This window comes from Lepisosteus platostomus, chromosome 3 (genome assembly GCF_059453375.1).
Source record: "Lepisosteus platostomus isolate fLepPlt1 chromosome 3, fLepPlt1.hap1, whole genome shotgun sequence".
NCBI classification, from domain to species: domain Eukaryota; kingdom Metazoa; phylum Chordata; class Actinopteri; order Semionotiformes; family Lepisosteidae; genus Lepisosteus; species Lepisosteus platostomus.
Window position 1 is genome coordinate 35,369,579 of NC_142613.1, and position 24,814 is coordinate 35,394,392.

General features: G+C 37.3%; 1 protein-coding gene across 2 annotated transcripts in view; it reads left to right on the plus strand.

Annotated features, from left to right (window-relative positions):
* garem2 (GRB2 associated regulator of MAPK1 subtype 2) overlaps positions 1-24,814 on the plus strand; it is a 79,861-nt gene that overhangs the window by 7,668 nt on the left and 47,379 nt on the right. The window contains exons 1-2 of one of the 2 annotated variants that reach the window (XM_088625462.1): positions 20,226-20,299; positions 21,481-21,621. Coding sequence is in view for 1 of the 2 variants with exons in the window: in XM_088625461.1 (XP_088481587.1) it covers positions 21,481-21,621 (141 nt within the window). In the remaining variant the exon portion in view is untranslated. Of the gene's footprint in view, positions 1-20,225; positions 20,300-21,480; positions 21,622-24,814 lie in introns of those variants that run through there. The other variant, XM_088625461.1, reaches the window with a different exon arrangement.

The following is a 24,814-nucleotide window of genomic DNA, read 5'->3' on the forward strand; positions in this document are numbered from 1 at the left end:
CATAAGATAAGTGATGTTTGAGCAGGTCTTTTGTGGTGTGACTAACACCCCTTCTCACCCCCTAGCGTTGAACCTGAACTGTGCAGGGGTGTCTGAGGCCAGTCAGAGTGGAGTTCCTGACCTCTGAAGTACTAAATGTACAAGTGTCTTTGTAGCATGGTTAATTAATAATAATAATTGCTTACACTTATATAGGGCTTTTCTGGACACTCCACTCAAAGCACTTTACAGGTAATGGGGACTCCTGTCCACCACCACCAATGTGCAGCATCCACCTGTATGATTCAATGGCAGCCATAGTGCACCAGAACGCTCACCACACTTCAGCTATCAGTGGGGAGGAGAGCAGAGTAATGAAGCCAATTCATAGATGGGGATTATTAGGAGGCCATGATTGGTAAGGGCCAATGGGAAATTTGGCCAGGACAACGGGGTTACACCCCTTCTCATTACTTTACGAAACACCCTGGGACTTTTAATGACCACAGAGAGTCAGGACCTCGGTTTTACATCTCATCCACAGGACGGCGCCTGTTTACAGTATAGTGTCCCCATCACTATACTGGGTCATTAGGACCCACGTGGACCGCAGGGTGAGCGCCCCCTGCTGGCCCCACTAACACCTCTTCCAGCAGCAACCTTAGATTTTCCCAGGAGGTCTCAAATCCAGGTGCTGACCAGGCTCACACCTGCTTAGCTTCAGTGGGTACCAGTTGTGAGTTGCAGGGTGATATAACTGCTGGCTGGTTAGCTGCTTAGCACTTTACAACATGAAGCTTGAGTGCGATTGTTAATTTCTTACAAGTGTAACTAAAACATATAAATAAAGCATTTTAATAGCTGTATATATCATGTGGTTGTGTCACATCACTTACAGTACTGTACTAAAAAGCCTCTGTACTTTGATAATGTGTGCTTTTTCCATGAGAGGAAGGTTCTAGTAATGGAACATGTGCCCCATTTGACTTGAGTGTTTATTTTCTTCTGAGTACTGCTTTTTGTTAAAGTGTGTTGTTTTATTATGTTATAACAAATTCATTCATTTTTTCTGAATCAACCTGCTTTTAGGAGATGCATTGCACTCAATCATATTGTATCAATCGTATCCAGCCAATCATCAAGGAAACCAGAGTATCAATTTAAAAAATGTGACTATGTAGCTTGTACTACATTCGCACACCATTATGTGTAAATGACTGCCTTCTGTTCCCTATTTTAACACACTTTTCCTTGGTTTCTAATTGGGTCTTTTGGTTTGTGTTTCACCAATGATCTTGCATTTTATTTACCTAGCTACTTACTGTGGGTGGTGGTGTGAAGAAGTGGTAACGGGTTCAAAAGCCATGTGGCACATAGCTACAGTACCCTGGAATATAGGGCTTTAATTCTAATGGTTCCCACTAACCCATCTAAAGGGGGTACTGATGATTGAATGTTGCAATTAGCTCATTGTAAGCTTTGTAAATAAAGTGTCAAATAAATGAATTAATAAATGGAATGATGCCCAATATTCTAGACCTTGAGAATCTCTTAAGATTTTTTTTTTCACAACACTTTCCAAAATGCTTTAACCTAAAATCTAATCTGCAATAGTGCAATAGTGCAAGACAATAGAGAAAACATTCTCCTTAGCAATTCAGCACTGTCAGATTACATAATGCAAAATGTTCATGGGGCTATAATCCACATTAGTGAATGAACACTAGTTCCTTAGCATAGTACATTAATCAGAGAATCTACTGTTATAAATAATATCCCTTTATATTAGACATTACCTTACAAGCGTATGATCATCATTTAAAATTGGTCTATGCAGGCTGGCCACTTTATATTGGCAGCCATCTAGTTAGTACAAATGTTTTTTTTTTAACCACAGTGAGTTCTTGACATTGGAAATCATTACAGGTTTGTTATGTGTTAGCACAACCACACTTCAATCAGTGTTATTTTTACAGTAAAAATATACATCTGGCACTAGCCATTAAGCTAGTTCTGTGAGAACCACAATAAAGGGAACTCAAACTCTTGCTTCATCTGCTTCATCTCAAGTGATGGATAATTGTTGTATAGATCTTTGACAATAAGAGGTTTGTTCCTTTTTTGTGTGTGCGGTGTAAAATGCAGTGATTTGAATAGGATTTCCCCCAGAGACGATCATTATTATTTAACACCTTAGCTCTGAATCAAAGGCAGAGTATTTTTCCAAACTGTGGGTAATCGCCAGTTGTTTTTATTTATTTAATTTCCAGGTTCCAGAAGTGCGATTTAAGATGTGTGTCCTGCAGCTTTTGGTTTCAGAGATTTGGTGTACTGATTAAGTCCAGTTCATAAAAAAAAATCAGAGGATAGAATTTCGTCTACAGCACTGACTTCATTATGTTCTCATATAAACGTTTTTGAAACTTTTCTTCTTGCAATCACTCTATAAAATAAGTAAATCTTGGGTATCTGCCATTTAGTAGGCAATGATCACGGGTGAGAAACAAGATAATATTTTTACCTTTGTTTCTATGTTCTAGATTTGTCTTGCAGTCTTATTTTAATTTTATATTAGACTCTCAAAATTGCCTGCTGAATAATTTATTTGTAAGAGGCATGTATGGTGTACCATGTAACTCCTCATCTACCATCTCAGTTGGGGAAACAAAATGAAAATCTTTGCCTCAGATGTATTTCCAGTTGACAGTGGCATCATAGCAATTAAGACTCTTCTTGAGCTGTGCTGGAGAGTCTTCCAAAACTCTAATTGCAGGGTATTGAAATCTGTATAGCAGGCTGCCATGAGGAGCATTAGATAAACTGTTGATGAGGTGAGCAAGTCTGTGCTTCCCAGGTACGTGATGCCTAATTGGGCAAAAGAAGAGAGCGTGAGCAGACATAATTATAGAGGGCAATCAGGAGTGGCAGACCTGGTATTTAGACCACATATAAAGTAGACGATTGCTGCCAACAAACTGTTTTCAGCTGCTCTGTTTCTCTTGCTCTGCCTGTATTTCACTGTTCTCAGGTGGATTTCAGCCATTTCTAGCCTCCTCAATGAAGGACAGGCATGTTCTATGTGATCATTATGTGAAATAAACCAAATTCTTGACAGAATTGTGTTCTCTTAGAGTGTAATATACAGGAAAAAAAGCTTTGTTGAGGTACAGGCTATTAAAGTAAGCTTGCAAATAAACATGAGCAGATACAGCATGTTAAAGAAGTAAGATAATGTGCATTAGCAAGGCTTGATTATGGTCTTGACTTATGGTCTTGGTGGTATGCAGATGTTATATCTCTCTAGCGCTGAATGACGTGTTCTTATCTGTTGTTTTGTTAGTGATGCAACCAAAATATTACAATAAAATGCAAGTATTTTGGCATACCATCTAGGTATATCACTGGTGAATTACTATTCTTATTGAGTAATTTAAAAAATTGCAGCTAATGTGATTACATACAGTAGTTGTAATTTTAATTGACCTCTGACACACCCAAGAGAATGTAGCTGTAATTAAACAGTATAGTTATTATAATGCTGTAGCAGAGTTACACCTCTCTTTGGCATACTTGTATTGCAATAGTGTCATAATCACACATATTTGCTCCAGTGGATGTCAGTTCATTTTGTTGAATTACTATTACAGGAATTTCCTTAATCTAATGTTTAGAAGCAGCTTAAACCCAAAAAAAAATGTCGTTAAAAATGTCACCAGAATGTACCACCTTTGAGGGACTAATTTCACATTCGGGGTCTGTCCTGCCTTTTGAACATTGTCTGTCTGTCCTGTTCTCTTCAACCCTGTATTGGACTAAGTGGTTATTGAAATTGACTGGATGTAGCAAACAATGTGGTGAGCAATATCTAATGTCTAAGCACATAGAATTCTGGAAATCTGTTTATGATAAGTTATTGTTTGAGTCCATAACTTGGGTTCGGCTCACCTAAAATCTTTAACCTAACCTTTCAGTTCTGTTTTTCTGTCTGTGAGATGAGTTTCTACAATTGGTAATTCTTGTAGGAACAAAAAACAGGGTTCATCTTCAGTGTACAAAAAGAGAAAGCTGAATCTGTTACTTTTTCTAGGCAAGTCCCACTTGAACAATATGTCACAAAACAAATTTACATTTCACTCAAATCATTATAAATTTAGCTCTACCAGATGTAGTTCTACTTAATCTTTCTGAGTAGGCAGTAGAGGCATCAATATTATATGGTGTTTTGTAATGAAGCTGTAATAGTTCAAAAATTATATTTAAGCCTGTATATGGGATTTGTCCTCCCACATGAGCAAAACACTGCTGTTTCGATCTATCATGCAATCTTTTCAGCTAAAATGTCTCTTTGTTAAAGAGCTAACATGCAGACATGGTAATTTGTTTAAATTTAATCAAACAGGTCACAGATTTTCCAATATGGGAAAAACAGTGTCCCTTTTGTAATAAAAAGGGAATATGAATGGAATATAAAACATGAGCGAGTTTTATTCTGTCTGTACTGTAAGTCACTTCTTATGGCTCTTGTGTTTTCCAGTATTGCTTACTTGTTTGGTAAAGATCTGCTTGAGCTCAATATTCGTGCATTACATCAAGAATACAAAAATGGTGACAATTTCCAATAAAAAAGAAATGCTAGTTAGTTCCCTCCTCATAGCTGAAGTACCCAAAATTCTGTCAGTGTCACATCAGACAAGATGTGTGTGAATGGTACTATCGAGTGCATGTTAAATGGGAAAGCAGGAAAGCAAGTGGGGAATACAATATAGTAAAGTCATGAAAAAAGAGGTAAAGGCATTAATGAAAATATGGGAATGAATAAAGTACATTGACTTGAATTGAATTGAAAAAAGAGACATTTTGCACAATGAGAAAAAGAAGACCATAGGAATTATTGACTAATTAGCTGACTTCCTGTAATCAACAAGATTTTTTTATCAAAGACCAAAGTGCTTGCTTACAGACTGCAAGAAAAACCATTTTCTGTCTGGACAAAAGATGAAACTGGAATGTTTTTTAAATTATTCCAGTACCTTGGACTGTCTTTCCAATGAATATGAAATATTCAATTCAAATGATCAAGAAGAAAATTAAATCATCTCCAATCTCAAAAGGTTTTTTACACTTACAACACTTACATGAAAATAATGTCTCAGAAATCTAAAGAGATATACAATAGATGCAAACTTTAGTAAACACCATCATGCCAGAAGATAATATAATTTATTATTAATTGTCAGGGTAAAAAAAGGATCATAAACCGATAAGCAAAAGTCCCAATTTAATGATGAATGTAAACAGATGGGGGATCTTGGGGAGATTAGGAGTAATTCTGAAAGGGACATTGCCTTTTTTCTTGAAAAGAGAAGGTTTTGATCTAAGTCTGCTGCCTGTATTTCAGAACTGGAGTGAAACTATAAACAGCTTCGAGAACCATGAAAAGATACATGATCTGAATAACAAGGAGAAACAAAACAAGCAGTGAATAGGTTAGAGCACAAAAGTGCATGTGACATCATTGTAAGAATGAGGAGAACTAAACAGCAATAGCCTGGACATGTAGCAAGAAGGAGCAGGCATTGTAGGATAGAGGATACCAAATCTGAAATGCGAAGAAATTACCACTAAGATAATGAGCCCCAGGTCATGTTTCCGAAGGAGGATGGGGGCTGTGACACTGTTTATCAGAGGGACAAGCTTTGAGCAAAGAATGCTTTTTGCATGGACCGCAGTCAAAAGCTGAGTAATATTCTCAATATTGGAATGATAAAGACTGTTGCGGCTGCCTTTAAGAAACACCTTTTCAAAATACAACACAACACAACACAATCAATATATATTTTTTAAAGAAACTTCTGGCCACAGAAGTTCAATTTCATAAAGTTATCTCAGCATGAGCTGAAAACTGAAATTTTCTGGGATACATAGCAGAGGAATCTAATCCCCTGATCTGAAGCAGTACATACAGTAAACATGACCAGCAGCTTGTTGAAAACATGGTTCTCAGAAATGCTCTCTAGCAACAATTTAAGTGTTTCTTACAAGGCTGACAGCCGACAAACCACAGTCATGAGAAATCTGGATTTTGCCTAAGGAATTTGTTTGAGGCTGAATGTCAGACTTGATAACATCAAACAGTACGTTAAATAACCATTTGCCATATAACATGTACAGTATGCATTTGATTTTGTTTCAAACTGTATCATTTGGAAGATTACACTGTATAGGCTGTTCTTTGTCTGTGTTAAACTAAGTTGATGAACTATAATTAAAATGAAATTACACTGAAGTTGTGCCGTCATTTAGTTTCAAACTATGATTCAAATGGTGCATTTGTTTTTTTGAAATATAATTCAGTTTGCTGGCTTTACAGATTTTTGGGGAGAAAGAATCTGTTGTTTACTTTTTTTGCAGTGTTTTCATAACATACTCTCAGGTGACCTTGGATCATCTATGGAATTTCAAATTTAAATAGTTTAAAAGCCAATAAAATTGGAAATTCACTTTATTTTCATATAAAATAATTCACTAATTCAAATTCACTACTTCATCGAAGGTATAGAGGCTAACCATTGATAAAAGTGCTTCTGAAAGCATTTCATTCAGGAGGAATTATGCAAATAGGTGTTTAGTTACAGTAATTGCATCATTGTTCTACAGGGCTCATTTCCTTGCTCCCTAAGCAACCCAATGACTTAGCATGGCTGAGCAGCAGCCATCCTGAGCAGGGCAGTGTACTGCCAGTGGACCCTTGTGCTAATCCATCGCAGGACACACACATACTCCCACACACTCACACTGGGGCCAATTTACACAGAAGGCAAGTAGCCTGCCAACATGTCTTTGGACTCATATACCTTGTGAAAACCCATGCAAACACGGGGAAAACATACAAACTGCACACAGATAGCACCGCAGATCCAGAATTGAATTCAGAGCCCCAGCACTGCAATGCAGCAAGGCTAGCCACTGTGCCACTGTGATGCCCTATAGCACTGATGTGTTTTGTAACCGCACACAGGGAAGGATTTCAGGAGGCTTTCAGACACTTGTCTTTTTACACATCACAGGCATTTTCGCCTCAAGACTGGAGGTTCAGCTCTGCTTGGAAGAAAGGCACCTTTTTCACCAACAGTACTGCATGCCTGCAAGTGCCAGGGAGGCTGTGGGGATCACTGAGGTCAAAGAGAATCAGGAGGGCCTTTGCCAAGTAATCCCACCCTGCACTCAAGCTTAGGTAGCTGAGCACCATGGGATATCCCAGTCACAGTTGGCTAGTGGCATGACCCAGGCTCACACCCTGCATCACAGAGCTCAGTCTAGCTTCAAGCAAGCCGTCTTACCAGTTAAGCCACTTAGGAAACCATTATATCAATGATCTTAATTGAAATTATACCGTGACCTAATTCATATCGATACTCTAACCTCTGGTATTGTTAGAAAACTAACCATATTTGCAGATTATACCAAAATAAGAGAATTAGGAAACACTGTAGAAGCTGCAAAAGAAACTAAGATGTAGATAGAAGTCAAGACTGGGCACATGGCACTCATCATTTCATGTGTTTAAGGTGAGAGTATTACATTCAGTTAGCAAAAATAAACTTAAGATGAAAAAACTTGCTTGAAGAAAGTACAGTTCATATGAAAAGGTCTTAGGTGTTTCTGCTGACACATCATTTACATCATCTAGACAATCTGGAAAAGCAACCTTATATGCTAAATGGCCACCTCTTGTTTGAAGCTTTTCTAATTTTGTTCTTGTTTGTTAAATGTAAACACCTTGAACATTTTACTGTGTGGTCATTTTTGGGGGACTGTTTTCAGTTTGTTAGGCCTCACACCGCTTGTTGTCACTCAGTAGTGGAAGAGTACACCACTTATAGTAAGGGTTCCTACTATCCACAGAATATATTACTGCCTTTTAGGGAATGAGACACATTAGATGATGTTAAATATTGTATTCCGAAAGTATGTTTTTTTTGTACATTATACATTATGATGTTATACAGTCAATTGAATTTTTTTAATTTAAATTGCCGTGGCTAAATATATGTGCATCTGTGTGCACTTACAATATGTGTGTAGCCAGGTGTGCCAATACATTCAAGCACCACAAGACTTTTGCATTCTTTGATCTTGGGACACACTTGGGATTCTCTTTACTAAGGCTTTCATCCCTTACTCAAAATAAGTATTTTTAAATTCCAGTCAAATCTGATATGCAATGTTATTGTTCCTGATTTAGAAGCTATTAAAGTGAAGGTTTTCCTGTCACTTGGGATTTTAAAACTGTTCTAACAGAAAGATTATATCGGCATAATGCTGACAGCATTTCAGCTGTGTAAATTGCTCAGGACTCTCTGTATTACCTTATTGCAGCTGGATTCAAGCCCTTTCAATGAGGCTGATTTGTAATTAAATTCTGTGTGCAGAAATTAAGGCTTTACTGAGCAGCTATGGTGTGCGTACATTGTATTGTATGTGGATTGGACTGCGGTCCTCCGGTGCAAAAGCTAGTGTAACTGTGCTCATGATATTCATGCACAGATGTAGAAATAACATTCCATATGATTATGACATATTTATACAACATCGTAAAGTGTGATGTGTATATAGTATAACTCCATGATGTTGGTTGTTTCAGAAAAACATCCATTTCTCTTATTGTCACGGGAAGGCATGCTGCTTCATTTCAATCCATCAGTTGTCAGTTAGGGAAATATTATTTTTCAGATACACCTTTGCCTAAATGAAATGGAAACAGTGATATCTTCAGCCACTTGAAGATTTCCACAATCTGTCAAACACAAAGACACAATAAAAGTCGCCATCCAGTTACACTTTTGGACCTTGTAATTGTGTGCAGAAGGAGTTAGAATCATGTCTGCTGTAGAAATACCCTAGTGATGACCCTTTCATGAAATGATTTTGAGCTGTTGTGTATTGACGATGCCTAGGACTACTTAAGCCTGAAGAAGGATTTTTTCCTATTGTTTTTGCTACCTTTTTGATCTCATGAATATTTTCTTTGGGAACTGACACAATCTTCTTTGTGATAAAATTATGTCACTCCCAGATATCTGTGTAATCTAGATTTTAGCTACAAAAAAATATTAATGGTTCATTAATGAAATGAAACATCATATAAGCGCCAACAACATTCATTTTGTTTATATACAGTGTTATTTCCTGTATGAAGACAGATGTGATCTATCATAAGAGCATAAGAAAGGTTCAAAATGAGAGAAAGCCATTCTGCTCATCTAGTCCTTTTGGAAGTTAGTAGCTAATTGATCCAAGAATCTCCTCCGGATGTTTCTTGAAACAGGCAAAGGTATCAGTTTCAACAACATAGCTGGGTAGTTTATCAGTGAGTATCAGTGGTGGTGGGTTGTATTAAATATAGAAAATGCAAGAAAATATAATGTAATATAGTATTCCAGGTATCTCCAGTAACACAGGAAATTAAATAAAGGCTTATTAAGGAAATTGAAAAAATGATTGAATTGATTCCCAGTCAGATAGATACAATACTTGGTAAATTAAAAATAGTCTAAAACATTAAACAAGAAAACAGTGGTTTCTAAGTAACTACCAAATCTGAGTTAAAAACTGATGTGCTGGCTGTCCAGCTGCCAACATTTGGTCTGACTTCAGGCCAGTTGCAATTGGCTGTTCTCCAGCAGTTTAGTGTGAGGATAATTTTGTATGAATAGGCCTGCACTTGACAGTTGCTGCTATCCACAAGGAATTGTAATTCACTCCATTTAACCAGTGGATATTGAATTGTTTTTGCTACTCTGGGACTGAAACAGTGTCTTCAAACCATACAAGCCCCTGTGCATTTTGAACTTTTGTTGTTCTCTGCATATTAGTGGCAAATATAAGAAAGCCAATTTCACAATAGGGAGAATATGCTCTACAAATATTCAATAGAACGCATTGTCTAAAGCAAATTAGTTTGCAGATTGAAGTTATTTGCAAGTCATATGAATAGGACCATAGCTTTGAGCACAATAGGAAGTATGGCTGCTATATGCCTCAGGCAGCATGAAAAAAACGAAATCCCTAACTTTAGGGATAGGATTACAGAGTTGTCAGGCTGTTGTCAGGTTTGCCTGAACGCATTGTAGAAGCTACTAGATTGTGGAAGTAACTATATTTTTTTCTAAATCCTGGCTGACTCCAAGTAAACATGTCTTGAATTTTGATTTAAAGATTAGCAGAGGTTTAGAATTATAGGGTCATGAGGGCAGCAGCTTGGGGATGAACAGTTTTGAAACTGTGTCAGCGTGCGGAATTTGAGGGGCTGTTTTAAAAACAAAGCAAATAATAAATCTACTTAAGAGTCACGAGGCATTTCTTACAATTAGTTATTTGGGGTGTCCGTCTGTTTGGTCTGATCTATATTTGTTTTGTTTATTTGTCTGTTTTAGTTGTTTTCAGACATCCACAGCCGTGTGCTTGAACACCCAAACTGAAAATAATATTAAGTATCCAAGGGGTAAAAAAAATCCTAATTATTTCCAAAGAGAGTTCTAAAGATGATAAGTTTGCCTTGCAGTGGTGGGGCCCTGAGTCCATTTCCAGACCTGGTGTGCTGTCTTTGTGGAATCCGCATGTTCTCCCTGTGTTTGTGTGGGTTTCAGTAGGTTAACTGGATTCTGGGAAAATTGGCCCGTGTGTGAGTGTGAGTATGTGTGTGTTTGTGTCTGAGTGTACCATGTCATGGCCTTCTGTCCCCTGCAGAGTGTATCCTGCCTTGTGCCTGTTGCTTGCCAGGATTGTCTGTGCTCCTGAATTGGATGAAGCAGTTATAAAATGGATTATTAATTTATTTTTAACACCAGAAAAACATTTATATGTTACAGCAGAACAAACAGTGCATTTATTGTTAATGGATTATGGTATTTAATTAGTCAGCAACTCCCAATAAAACTATAATGTTGGCACAAATCAAGTGTTTAGAAACAATTTCATTCATATTTCATTTTAAAATTTCATTTCTCCCTTGCTGTTTGAGCACCTCTTGCCTAGACATTTTTTATGTATCCAATATCAGTGGGGTACTGTTTGTCCACCATGCTGCTTAAGTGCTCACTGACCCAATGAGAGTGAAAATCTGACCCTGCAAGCAGCCTTCCCTGTTCTGGTGAGCTCCTGCTCAAACAGAGGTCTGGGCTTTCATTTGCTGAGCATGAATTTGCAGGGCATAAGCCCACATCATTTAATTCCAGAGGCTGTTTTTTTTTTAAAACAGGCTTTATATGATTTTTGAAGCAGGAGAAGACAAGAAAATAAAACAAACAACTCCTGTCCTAAAACAATTGAGAATACTGTCAAGAAGTTGATGAACATACTGTATTACATGTATTCCCTTTTCGCATAGACTCCATACTGTAGAACAGTAATAATGTCAGGATACTTAACAGTTTTTCCAGGCAGCTGAGCACTTTGTAAGTGATCACAAAGATGCATTCAGATGCTTTCTGATAAAATGGTCTTGGTGGATGTCATATCACAGGTGATCGTAGGTTTCTTGACAGTGTCTTCTGAGATTGTGAACACTCACTATACTCACAATGAAAATATACTGTATGAAGCTGAGAAGTTTTCTTTTACTATATTATAATCTTTAATAAATGTATAATAGCATTGACTCTTTCCCAGTTTTAGGGATCTGGAAAATCTCAACAGTTCCTGTTTTCCACCACAAAAGTTCAGCACCCATTTGGGTGACTTGTTGCAACTATATTGTGCAGATCAGGTGGAGTAGTGTGCAAGCCTTCAGTGGAGTAAATCAGGACACCAGGAATAACAGTCCCACTGTATCCGACATGGGACCAAGGATCCTTTGTAAATAGTGAGAACATTGGGGTTTTTTTGCATCTCATTCAAGCAACAGTACCTCTGACTGCAGGGTGTCTCATCCGAGGAATACCTGTAAGTTTGAAAATTCTGATCTGGAAAGAACGGTATTGTGTCCTAGTTCACCAACACCACTTATAGTAGCAACTTTATCTTCTCTAGAGGTCTCTTATCCAAGTATTAAGCCCTTTCTTGTTAGCTTCTGAGATCTGTCATTACCAGAATATACAGTAAAGGGGGTAATGTTCCTGTCTCTAATTAGATATTTTTAGCAATTTTAGTTAATTGAAGAGTACTTAATTGCATGTACAGCACATTCAGTCTGACCAAGTGATTTGCTGTCTTTATACATGCTCTATCCCAATTATTCTGAAGCTTTCTTATGCATGTATCAACATACAATATGTCTTTTTACAATACTGTGTTGAAAATATTTATTCTTTATTTTTATACAACTTTCTTGGGCATCCAAAAAGGTTTAAATTTGTTTTTGGCATCACCATAAAGAACAACCTTTCAACATAAAATAAACACACATTAAAAACAAACAATAGTCCTAGCCATGGAAAAATACATATACACAGATCAAACTATACTCATATTACACAATCATTACATTAATCTGAAAGATTTAACCAGAAGTACTTACTTAGCTGTGTTTAATATACTAATTGCAAAGCGAACAATATTTATTTTGTGTACAATTTCTTGGCCATAGGTATTCTAAAACAACTCCCTAAAGGTAGCAGTTTCTGAACTGGCACATTTCTGAATGGCACATTGGTAAAGGGAGTAGCACAGTCACTTCATAGCTACACGGGTTTGCCTTTGGCTTTTTCAGTGCGGAGACTGTATATTCTCATTGTATGGATTACATCGAAGTCCCCCAGTTTCCTCCCACAGTATACTGTAAAGACATGCTATATGTGTATGATATGTGCCATGCAATGAACTGACGTCCCATCCTGCTGGTATAATTCCAAGAGAGGCTCTGGCTCGCCATAAACCTGTAATTATCAAAAGCTTAATGAAAACAGACGAATGGATGTACTGCTAGTATTTGCCAAATACTATACTGTCCCTGGCTTGTGCGATTTATAATGCCTGCTGTAATTTCTGTTTTTGGAGAGAGTACAGAGGTCAAGGTCGTAGAGTTAAACAACGAAAGTGATGGAGCGAGTGAATGAGGAATGAGTAATTTATCTTTTTTATGTTAAAGACAGTTCCAGTCTTTTTATGATTTGTTCAGTGCATTTAACTGTTTGATTGTTGATAGGCCCATTCAATAAGATGTTAGAGTAGTTAAATGTATTGTTTTCATTAAAACTATCAAATTGGTGCATGTCCTTGATGCAGAAGCATAGTGTCTGTATGTTATTTTCCTTTTTTTGTTTGTTTCATTAGGCAAACTGACTCAGCAGATGTGTGACATTATAAAGAGCTCATCCAGCCATTTCTAACCACTTACAGTTACAGAGAAGCTGGAACTTATCCCAGCAAGCAAAGGGCACAAGGCAGGATACACCCTGGACAGGACACCAGTCCCTCACAGGGCACACACAGACTCACAACAGGGCCAGTATCTCATAAGCCAATTAACCTATCAGTATGCCTTTGGACTGTGGGTTGCAAACCCACACAAACTCAGGGAGAACATATGCACTCCAGAGAGAAAGCACCCCAGGTCTGTAAGGCAGTACTGCTAACCATTGTGCCACCATGCTTCCCAAATTATTTTGAATTTGAATGATTTTTTTATTCAGTTTGATTATAATCATGTACAATTAACATGTTAACTCACTCTGTCAAACTATGTCAATTTAAAGTTCTGAGTGAATTTTGTGTGTGTGACAGTGCAAGTCAAGGCTTTGGCCAGGTTCTCCTCTGGGAGTGAAAACTGGACACATCGGGCTTAAAAGGAAACTGCAACACTATTTCTATATTTCAGGCTTAGAAAGAATCAGCGTTGATGAGTTGATTTTAAACCACAATAAAAGTAAAATATACACAGTGACTTGTAAAACCTCCAATTTACATAATAAAATATACTGTATGAAATTTCCAGGTATGCTCAGCTCTGTATTGCCGTCATTGTCTGAGATTTAGAACAAAGCAACAAAACTTCCTGTGATGTGTTGGGGCCTTACTACATTGTAAACAAGCAGTCTTGTGAATACGTCTCTTTTAATCCAAGAGAAATATTGCTCTCGACTTCCAGACAATTTTGCTGACAAATGCTACTTGTTAACTCTGCTTTACATAAGTCATTGCAGTGACTTGTGAGCAGGAAGGGCTGGTTTTACGTGCCAGTTCTCTTGAACTCTCGCTCTCACCTGTGGCAAGACCAGAGGTTTACAACAACATGACAACCATACGGTTCTTGATTTTGTCTTTAATTCGGAATTTGTAAAAACAAATTCAATACAATCAATTAACTTATTTTGTAACTGATATTTAATAACCTGTCTGAGAAATTGGGACTGCAGTTTCCCTTTCGTGTGTGACTGGAATACCACTGGAAGAAAAAAAACTGACTTGGTTGGTCAAGTTGGTGATTCTACATTCCACAGGCTTGACTCACAGCATACAGTATATTAGTAGGCAGGTGTGCTGACGCAGGGAGTGTCTAGGCTACTGTAGTTCAGGGAGTGTGTGTAGTAGTAGAACTGCAGCTATGATTCCTGTGCTGTTCCATTAGCAGACCAGCCAGCAGTTCCAGTGTTAATGATGGCTTACAGCACTGAGAAGATGGCAATGATTTTTGGGGGGATTAGTTTTATTAGTGATTGAAAGAGTCAAAGGAGAGTATAACTGATTTGATAATAGTAGGTTTCTAAATTCGTTTTGAAGCTTCTGAGCAAGTTGATTAGGGTAATGTTGTGGGGAATCTGGGCATGAAAGGGGCTAAGCCAGGTAATGCTCAGCAGAAGGTCTCCGAAGAGACATGGGCCATGAATCTTGCAGAGCAGGGAAGACTGACCGTAAAGGGCCGAGCCAGCTTATAAGCGTCAGAGTGTTCCAGGGCAGGATAATGCTACCTTTTGAGTTTCATTTTTTGGACATTTAAGGGATTTGTTCAATAGGAGAGGAAGAGGAACTGGAATGACTGTGCAAATGGAACCTCTGAGGAACAGACTGGTTTTGGGTCTGAGCAGGCCCATGGAGACCACCTGTACAGTACATCACAGGAGCCTAGAAAGCCAATAGCAGTGACAGAGCATTGAACTGTGCACTCCTAAACTAATGGAGTCTCTGGGATAATTATAGTGGCCCAGGGGCCAGCATTCACCGCAGTGCATGTTCAGAGTTTCTTCTTTTTGTAGTTGATCTCTAGTATCAAAAATCAAGTGGCAACACACTATCTTCATTTTCTACATCCATTCCAAATTTCCCATTGGCCTTAACCAATCATGGCCTCCTAATAATCCCCATCTATGAATTGGCTTCATTACTCTCTGCTCTCCTCCCCACTGATAGCTGATGCGTGGTGAGCGTTCTGGCGCACTATGGCTGCCGTCGCATCATCCAGGTGGATGCTGCACATTGGTGGTGGTGGAGGGGAGACCCCATTACCTGTAAAGCGCTTTGAGTGGAGTGTCCAGAAAAGCGCTATATAAGTGTAAGCAATTATTATTATTATTATTATTATTCCTGTATGCATTTATGGACTAAAATAGTGTAACCCAGTCATACATACTCATAAGTCTTTGAACGGCTTAAACTCTTAACCTTTAAGTTATTATCCTTAATGCACTTAAGATTAAATTAAGATGTACTTTCATTCACTGATATTGAATTGCAATGTTCTGCAATTTTGTAATTTAAGACAGGCTAAGTTAACCAGGAAGAAGATAATTGTTTAATATAATTTAAAAGTGGTAAAAATGTACAGTATTGATATTGATGTATTGGTAGAAATGCCTTCATTGGAAGCACTTTATAATCTGATGTTTGAATTTACCTTTTCCTTGTGTTTGAAGCTTGCCAAAATTAGCAGTTGTTTTAAATTGTGCTTTGGAACATGTGTGTCACTTTTCGTAAACGAAAATAGCATTTCTATCTGTCCTCAGCTAAGCGGTAGTCTTTAAGACTGAAAATAAGAGCGATGTACCCATTAAGGTGACTAAATGTAACTACGCCTACTATGATGAGTGAATCCAACAGACTTCTTTAGAAGAGAGTAAGTTATTTCTTTGGTCAAATGTTTAATGTCAGGTTGCAAATCTGCTAACCAGGAGTGGAATCTGAAGGACACAATATACACTCATTTGTAAATCTCCTTTAGAAGGCTGTTACATTGCTGAAGTAAAATATATTATCCTAAAAGCCAGCCCTTTCAGGCTATATCTGTAACCATTCCCACACATTTGCAGTTTCAGGAAGATTACACGTTAAACTAAATTTTTCACTTACAATTTCTACCGTTTCCCCTCAAATGCTGACCATATAAACACAAGTATCAACTTTCTTTTTGTAAAGTAATCCTATGACAAAGAAAACCCTATTTCATGACACTTCTGCTTTCTAAGTAGATAATGCTGCTGGGAAAATCAATAGATTTTTATTTTAGGTAACTCAGCATGCTGAATTGATTTTCATGACTTGGGGGCATGCATTATGTTGCATTTGTTTTTTATGTTTTCTTTTTATGTGTACATTGCATATGGCACACTGAAAATAGCATATTGGCTTAATGCAGTTCTAGAATGTGTGAATTTTGAAAACACTTTATATTGTTGTTTCCTGCTATACTGCTGGGTAGTTGTGCTGTATTGAGTGTTGAATATGATCAATAGGATACAGTAATAGTGAGCAAAAAGCATTACTGTTCTAGATACAGCAGATGCAGCTGGAGAAATCATGATAGACACATTATAAGACAGCAGAAAGGTCTCATTTTGGATACACTACTTGGGAAGTGGCTCGCATAAATTTGTAACATGATTTTTTTATAGTTAGCCCACACGTTCAGATGAAGAGCTCTGTAAACCAGTCAAGAAAGGTTTTCGTTTTTTTTAAATATAGTTATTCAGGATTTTTAAAATGAACAAGGCAGATTCTAACAGTTAGTCAGAACATTTGCGTTGCATCATTTGCAATTAAGTAAAGTTTTTTGATTTGCCTTTCATGTTTTTTGGTGGTGGTGATTGAGGAGCTCTTGGAAAATATGTAAAGGAGAATGTTAGCTGTGACTGTGAGAAGACCTGCACTTTATACTTACAGTACTAAGGGTGAATTAACAAAGGGTTATAAGAGTCTGGAATAGGTCACCGAGCCATGTTGTTGAAGCTGATGCCATAATTTAAATTCCTTCTCATTTAAGAAACGGCTGAATAAGACTTTTGTATCAATTAGTTACTAAAAAGTAAAAGTATCTAGATACTGTAGGCCAAATTAATTCCTCTCGTTTACTAACCTTTCATGTTTGGTGGACTTCCGACATTGATTAAGGACAGTGGTTACGCAGATTAAAATACAGCAGCATATTGAGGCCACGAGTATTTTTTTTTACTTACGATCTTAACAAATCTTTGAGATCAACAGATAAAATATCTTTGGATTTTGGGAACCTTCACATCAAATAATTTCAAATCCATATCCAGGGAAGGAACAGACTCAGTTGTGCATTGTTTTGAAGTGCATTTAAGGACACCTTCATGTCATACTGTAGGTATGGAACATTATTTTACAACTAAGTCTGTGTGACATGGTTTATTTTTTATGTTCTCTTTTGTTCTAACACTGTTGTGTTTCAGCGTCATAACATGCAAACTACAGTACATCTATAACAAACTAATAAAGTCTTTTACATCTTATGAAGAGCTATTAAAGTAATCACTCTCACATTTCTATATTTTCAATCTACAGAGTGACCATTAACCAAAGCACCAATTTTGAATATGCAGTGTACTGATATTTTTTCCTTACAAGAATACACAATGATGCAAAATGTACAAAACTATGCCTTATTTAAAAGCAGGCGAATAATCGATTCAAATTAATCAGTAATATAATTTGCATTTTATATCATAAAATGCTATCATTAATGATCTCCCTTGGTGTACTGACATGACCTAGTGTTGAACTCTTGAGACGCTTGAGACATGAAAACACTGAATTAGTTAGCTAGTCTAGCTCTACTCCACCCCTTAAGTTAAACACAGTTTTGCACTCTGTGCTGATGGTACTCAGCACAATCGTCAAAGGTGTTTCTTTCATTTTGAAATTCTTATGCTTTACCGGAATTTTCCAGCACAATTAGCCCATAGAACATTGCAATAAGGTTTTACAGCTCTTCTAAATGCCCATAATTGTAATAATGAAAAAGGACTTAGAAACATGGCAGAACATTCCACCAACATGTGAATTCATATCTGTAAGCAATGTTCTGATGTTTTGTGAACTACTGTTCCAGATTTAAAGATCATTCCATTGATCTTTTGTTATTTCTCACAATGTGTTCTGAAATATACATTTTCATAATGTAACGTAACCTGTTTTGGAGATATAAAAAATTAAATTAATTAACAAACATGTAAACATGTATTAATTAATTCACATGGTAAGAAAATATGTAATGGGAAAGGAACACGACTTTAATGTGAACATTTAATATTAACTAAGGACTCATTGGTTTCATTCTGAAGCAGTCAATCCTAAAAGATAAAAAGTTTCTTTTAAACATGCATGAGGCAAGCTGAAAAGTGAAACAGTTCTTCGTTATATTTCCTTTCTGATTTGTGGGAGCATGAATATCAATTTGAGACGATCCTTGAAAGGTGCAAAAATGCAAAAACACACAAAACACCTTCTCTCTAACCAGCTATGTTGTTGAAGCTGATAACCTGTATTCTTTCAAGAAAGGGTTCTGATGTGATCTTTGGATCAATTAGGTGTTGTAATGTTGTAAGCTATTACATTTCAGACTCACTTACTCTTTCTGTATCAATCTTCTGTGTTTTAAGAGTTGGCCGAAAAAGTGACATCTAAAATCCCTTGACAAGGTTACAAAGAAATCTCCAAACACAAGTGTTGAACCGCTCCACCCTGTCTATGTTCCCAGGTACATGTATTTTTGATCCCCCTGATTGGGTTCCACTTGACCCACTGCTACAATCCCTGTACAAGGAGGAAAGTCTCAGGTCCAGATTAACTCTGACGGCTCTATTGAAATGTAGGGGTTTGGGTACCATAGCTATAGTTGCAATCTTTTACATTGGTGTCCCAGGAAAGAGACAGAAAGACACCCTAAAGTATTAAGCCAGCACATTTATTAACAGTACAGGAAGAGTAACTGAGAAGTTAGAGGAAAGTCAAAACATCTCCAACCAATCATAAACGAAAACTTAAGATCTTATTTGAGTTTATGAATGACTCTTCACAGACTCTTCACTTTTTGTAGCTGGACAGCTAAACTGCCTGCCATCTTTCACAGCAAGTGCACACTTTGAGACTCTCCCAAAGCTTCTCCTAAAAAAATCCAAACAAAATCTTTCTCAAGTTTCTCACTGAAATGTCTTCCCAAAACTGCCCCCAGACAGCAGATAAGACTGACCGCAGAAGCCTCAGCTTCCTGGCTTTTAGATTATCCCCCAACCAGTCATCTCATCAGATCTGGTCAGGTGATTGACAGCAGCATCTCATTCCCCAGGGTATTATGGGAAATGTGGTTCAGACAAGACTCTCCATCTTCACATCTCCACCAAGGTGCGAACAGGTATTTACACCACATTTACAGATGGATTAATTCTCAGTTTTAAGTCATTATACACCAATAAGTTATTATACACTACTGAAGGAATATTATTGTAGCACCATTTTGTAACAAGTTTAACACAGTTTAAATGAAGAAATCAGACCATGGCTCAGCCATGCATAGTCTTATTTTACTGTTGGAAAAACTGAATTTGCAGTGGTTAATGAGGACATAAATCTGATGCATATATTAAAATCACACAACAGCTGCGAAAGTGTTGAATTAGAAACATTATTTGTGCTGAATTTAAACGCTTTTCTTTCTTTTCTCCTGGCAAACTCTTTAATAACTTTCTTCAACTCCGAGGTTTGGTTTCAATTACCAATTATAGCAGCATTTTTAGTTTTCCATCCTTTGCCGTTGATCAGGGGCAGTTCTTTAATTATTTCAACAATGAAAATGATAGGTCTCAGAGCAGCTAGAGAGTGATGTAGCTGGAGGTTTTGTGTCCATTCAAAGGCAAGTGTCTCCACATGTGTTCTTCAGGCTCAGTTTGCACATGGTCATTACTGATGTCTCTGCATTTCAGAACATCCATGTGCTTTTTTAAACATTATGCTGTTGTACAAACCTTGAAAATATTGAAAGAATTTGTGTACAAAATCCATTTTTACTCTTTTTCTTCACAGTCTTCATTGCAGTTTAGACAGTCATAGATGGCATAATGCTTTTCGGATGCGTTTCTGAATTAATTAAGTAAGTTACAATGGCATATTTATTTTTCTTTGTGCTTCACTGCTCTCAAAAGACACATTGCTTTGTGGTAGCCCAGCATGAGCAAATTTAGCCAATACACAGTGCGTTTTTCTATGTAGCTAGCAGCAACACTTAATCAACCAGAACTCATTTAACAGTCTTTGTATCCTTCACCAGCAGTAGGCAGGTCATAGTGGAAGTGTGCATATACTGCACTGTATATGTAAATAAATTATGGCATGGTTGTACAAATATAATTTGGTTTTATATAATTTGGTAACATATAAAACATGTTCAGTTAAATCTAAAAAACTAGAAAATTAAAAGCAATTTACCCATCTGGCAACTGTCCTTTTTAATGTATGGACACTAGGCATATGTCCAGTTTGCTTACATTAATTCAGACCTGGGTACACCACCATGAGCAGTACTGTAAGTAAACTCTCTTAGATCAAATGCGGTCCTCTAGACAAGTGCTTTTACTTGATGAGCCGTTTGAACTCAACAGAACAATTTAATACATTGAACAATCAACATAAATAATTCGAACACCCAGCAGAATGGATCAAGTGGGACTGCAATACCTGAAATAGTCATGCTGTTCACAAAACTATAGCACAACAGTTGATTGTCTTACAGGAAAAAAAAATAAAACTTGACGAGCATCAACTTATTTATCAGTAGTGCCCAATGGCATCTGCAGACCACACATTGTGTAGTAACCTTTATTTTATTTTGTAATACATTCCTCTGTGAAAAGTCGGACACAGGGGCATTGTTTTGTTACGGCTGCTACTCGCCGCAAGCACCTAATCAACACTAAACACCGCCGCACGAGGTAACTAATTATCGCTCGTTTTCTACCATCAGCTTATTTCCATTGAAACCCTCACTTCACATTACACTGTGCCTGGTATTGGTCTTTCTCTCTGGAGTTTATACCTCGCCTTCGCTAAAACTTTTCTGAATGGAAACCGCAGCTTTGAACCCGACCTCATCCTTAGACCACGGCTTCAGTCTCACAGATCGAATTTCTTTTGCCTGAAGAAATCTCTCATCTTCCAACAGCAGTTCTTCCTCTACTCCACACAGGATCCAATTTATATTAAGGCCGGCCAGGCTTAACATGTTTATACTCTCCCTGAATTTTGCAATTCATTGACTTCTGTTTTTTTTTTCAGGTGATCATGTGGAGGGCTTGACCGAGCAGGATGTGATACTGATTCACTCCTGCAGACAATGGACCACAGTGACTGCACACAGCTTGGAAGAAGGCCATTACGTTATTGGGCCAAAGATTGACATTCCATTACAATATCCAGGTGGGTTGAGAATATCTCCTTCATCATGAATCGATTTGTAGTGAAATATATTTCACCTCTGGATCCTGAGTCTTTTTCTGTGTTTCTCCTGATATCAATTCCAATTCAGAGCCGCAGCCCTTGGTTGCATTTTAAAAATTATGCTGATACTGTACAGATGAAAGTCACACTCTGATTTGGTTTATTTTGAAAGCTGTATTTTTATAGCAACAATGCATTGATTTTTTACAGCATGTCAAAATTGTGTGAGGCACACATGTCCATGAACTACAGATCAAAGCCATTAAGTTTATGATTCATATGGAATCATAACTTAAAAAATGAAGGCAATATATTTCCAAAAAGCTTGACTGAGGTGAAAGTCAGGAATGGCTGGATGCAAATGCTATCTGTTCTGCTCAACATGGTCAAGCGGTACTGTATACCTGTTCATTAATTACCACTTATCTTTAAATCTTGTTGATTTATCTAATTGTTGTTGAATAGCTTCCAGTCATTTTCATTTTTTCCCATTTGCTTAGTCCCCTATTGATGTGCATTTCATTCAGACCACTTGGGATATTTTCTTGTAAATGGAAAAGTGATGCCCTTTATATTGCAAATAAAGTTGCGGAAGCAGCAATTGTAATGGGATTTACGGTTTTTTGTTTTACTTCTGTCTTGGGGAAAGGAGATGGTGTTGTTCAGTAAAATAGGCTTGTGCTTTTCCTGTTGTGATAAACCTCACATACATTAGTTGGTTGCGTAGTAGTACTGCTGTGTTTCTTTTACTTTTATTTACTGCTTAAAATCTTTACTTTCCATGTATCAATGCTTACAGCCAGGTGAATTTAACATATCACAGAGTTTCTCTAAAGAATAAAGAATCCCACTTATCTAAAGAATTTATTTGCAAATTACTTTTTCTTGTTTTAACACTCTCTTAAATGCAAAATCTCTCTCCCTTAAACTCAGTATTTTAGTAGCTAGTTTGAATGCAAAAGTTTTTTTTTTCTCTGTGGTGCTAAAAGGTTTCTGCAAATATACAGTGTTTACTGTTCACATATATTCAAAACCGTACAAGTTCAAAGGAATTACCCCATTGTAAACTGGTGTGATTGTAGCAGACAAAATCTGAGGAAATTTAAAAACAATGACACGCCTAACAGTTTTACTCTCAAAATAGTGTAAAGCTGTAATGACACAACAGAATGCATGTTTTTGTCAAGTCATGAAGCAGACTCAGTTACATTTACGCTATTAAAAAAACATTAAAAAGGATTTTAAATTTGGTGATATGCCATTATTATCAAGGCTGGATAATCCAGTAGTTCCACTGAAGATATCTTTACTTATGGTAAGGGTGTGTCGGTCTTCAAAAATGTCCTTCTTAATGCTGCCATAGTGCTTTTAAAAATTCACCTGGAAGACAAATGAGAGAACAGTGTGCTCTCCAACTAGAAAGGGGATGCAATTCTCCCAAAGGGAATCGCAGAGTAAATGTCCATTTTTATCTTGTAGCAGCTTCATCCCCTGCAATCTGTGTGGGGGTAAGATAAAGACCCACTCCCATAGTTATAATTCAAAAAGGTTTATGTGCTAAATGTTATAAGTGTAGTGGTTTTCTCCTCATACAGTTTTAACAGGGGAACATGTTTAAAACAAACTCCAGAATTATCACTGAGCATCTTAGAAACGGTTGCACTTTCAGTCGGATAATGAACAGTTTACTGATCACTCCTCATGTATTTGTGTGTTTGGACATGTTTTGGGAGCAGCCTTGCTTAGTAAGAGGGCCAAAATCTCACAAATCTGGGAATCCAATAGAGTGCCCAAAAAGTGGAATGGCAGTGGGATGCTAACTGTGGTGTGAAATCCAGAACTACACAAAAGATGAGGTCAGAGTTGAAACAAAAATGGGGGTAACTGTGAAACGTTCGGCGCCAGATTAGTGGTCCAGAAGTGGGAGCCATTATTGACAGATGGCGAAAAGCTGATTTGAGTTTTATTCTGAGGAGTTGAGATCACTAAAGCTACAATAGCTGATGGGTTAATGGGCGCCCTAAGTGCTGCCCATCCTGACTGTGATGCGTCCTAATAAATAAGTAATGTGTAATGGAGATCCAGGGTACTTAATCACTAGTCTCTAAGGGGAGCCTGTGAACTGAAAGGCAGGAAGGGGTCCTCAGCGAAGGGGAGGCTTGTTAACAATATATTGACTTCTTGTACCAGACAGTTTATTCATACATGTGTTTACGCAGAAAAGATTCATCAATTGTTCCCTGTTCAAATGTGGCTAAAGGATTGTATGCAGTCAACTTCTCTCATAGTTTTTTTTTTTCTAGCAGCAGGGATGTTTGACACAAATTCATTTTTCAGCCCTTAGTTCCTCTTTGTCTCTCAGCTGAGACATGTGCCTACTGTGTCATAGCCACACCACCATTGCTTCTGCCTTGTTGCGCCATCTTTAAATTCCAACCCCAAACGATGGACTTTTTAAATGGGGGGGGGAGTCAGATATGCTTATCTGCTGCAACTTGTGGCAGCTGGAGACATAGCTGTCACATCAGAATTTGTATTTTGATTTTTTTTTCCCATAATGGGTAAGCAGGATAAAACTAACATTACAAACTTATAAAACAATACCTGCTGTTGAAAATGAATTCCTGCTTCAGAAGGAATTCGGAACACATTTTTCTGGTGCTACAACAAATAAGTTGAAATTCGTCTTCATACAGTACATACATATGATATTCATACATATCAGTGTTTGCTATTGTTTTAAGTGTTACAAACAGCCATTTAATCTTTATTTCCTTTTTAATAAGGGAAATAGAGAATATATTCAGTGCATTAAACTTTTAATAGAGAAATGTATCTGTACAGTTGTATATTTATTTAAAACAGTTGTGTAATGCAGTGATTGAAATTTACAGTAGCAGTTTCCATATCACTTTCTTGCTCGGCTGTCAAAGGTGTATTCAGAAAAGATTTGAAAAGTGTTCCCAATTAAAAAAATACATTTTCACTTATCCAAAATATTGTTTTACAAAAGCTAATTATTTACCACCTCAGTCTTTTCAATAGTATTTAACTTGACTAGCCATGATATGATAGCCTCAAACTACCTTGCTTGAGCACTGAAAGGGTTACGGTTCAGTTTGTCACTCGCTGACACTCTCTTGACAGTCCTGGTTTATTGCCAGATTAAGTT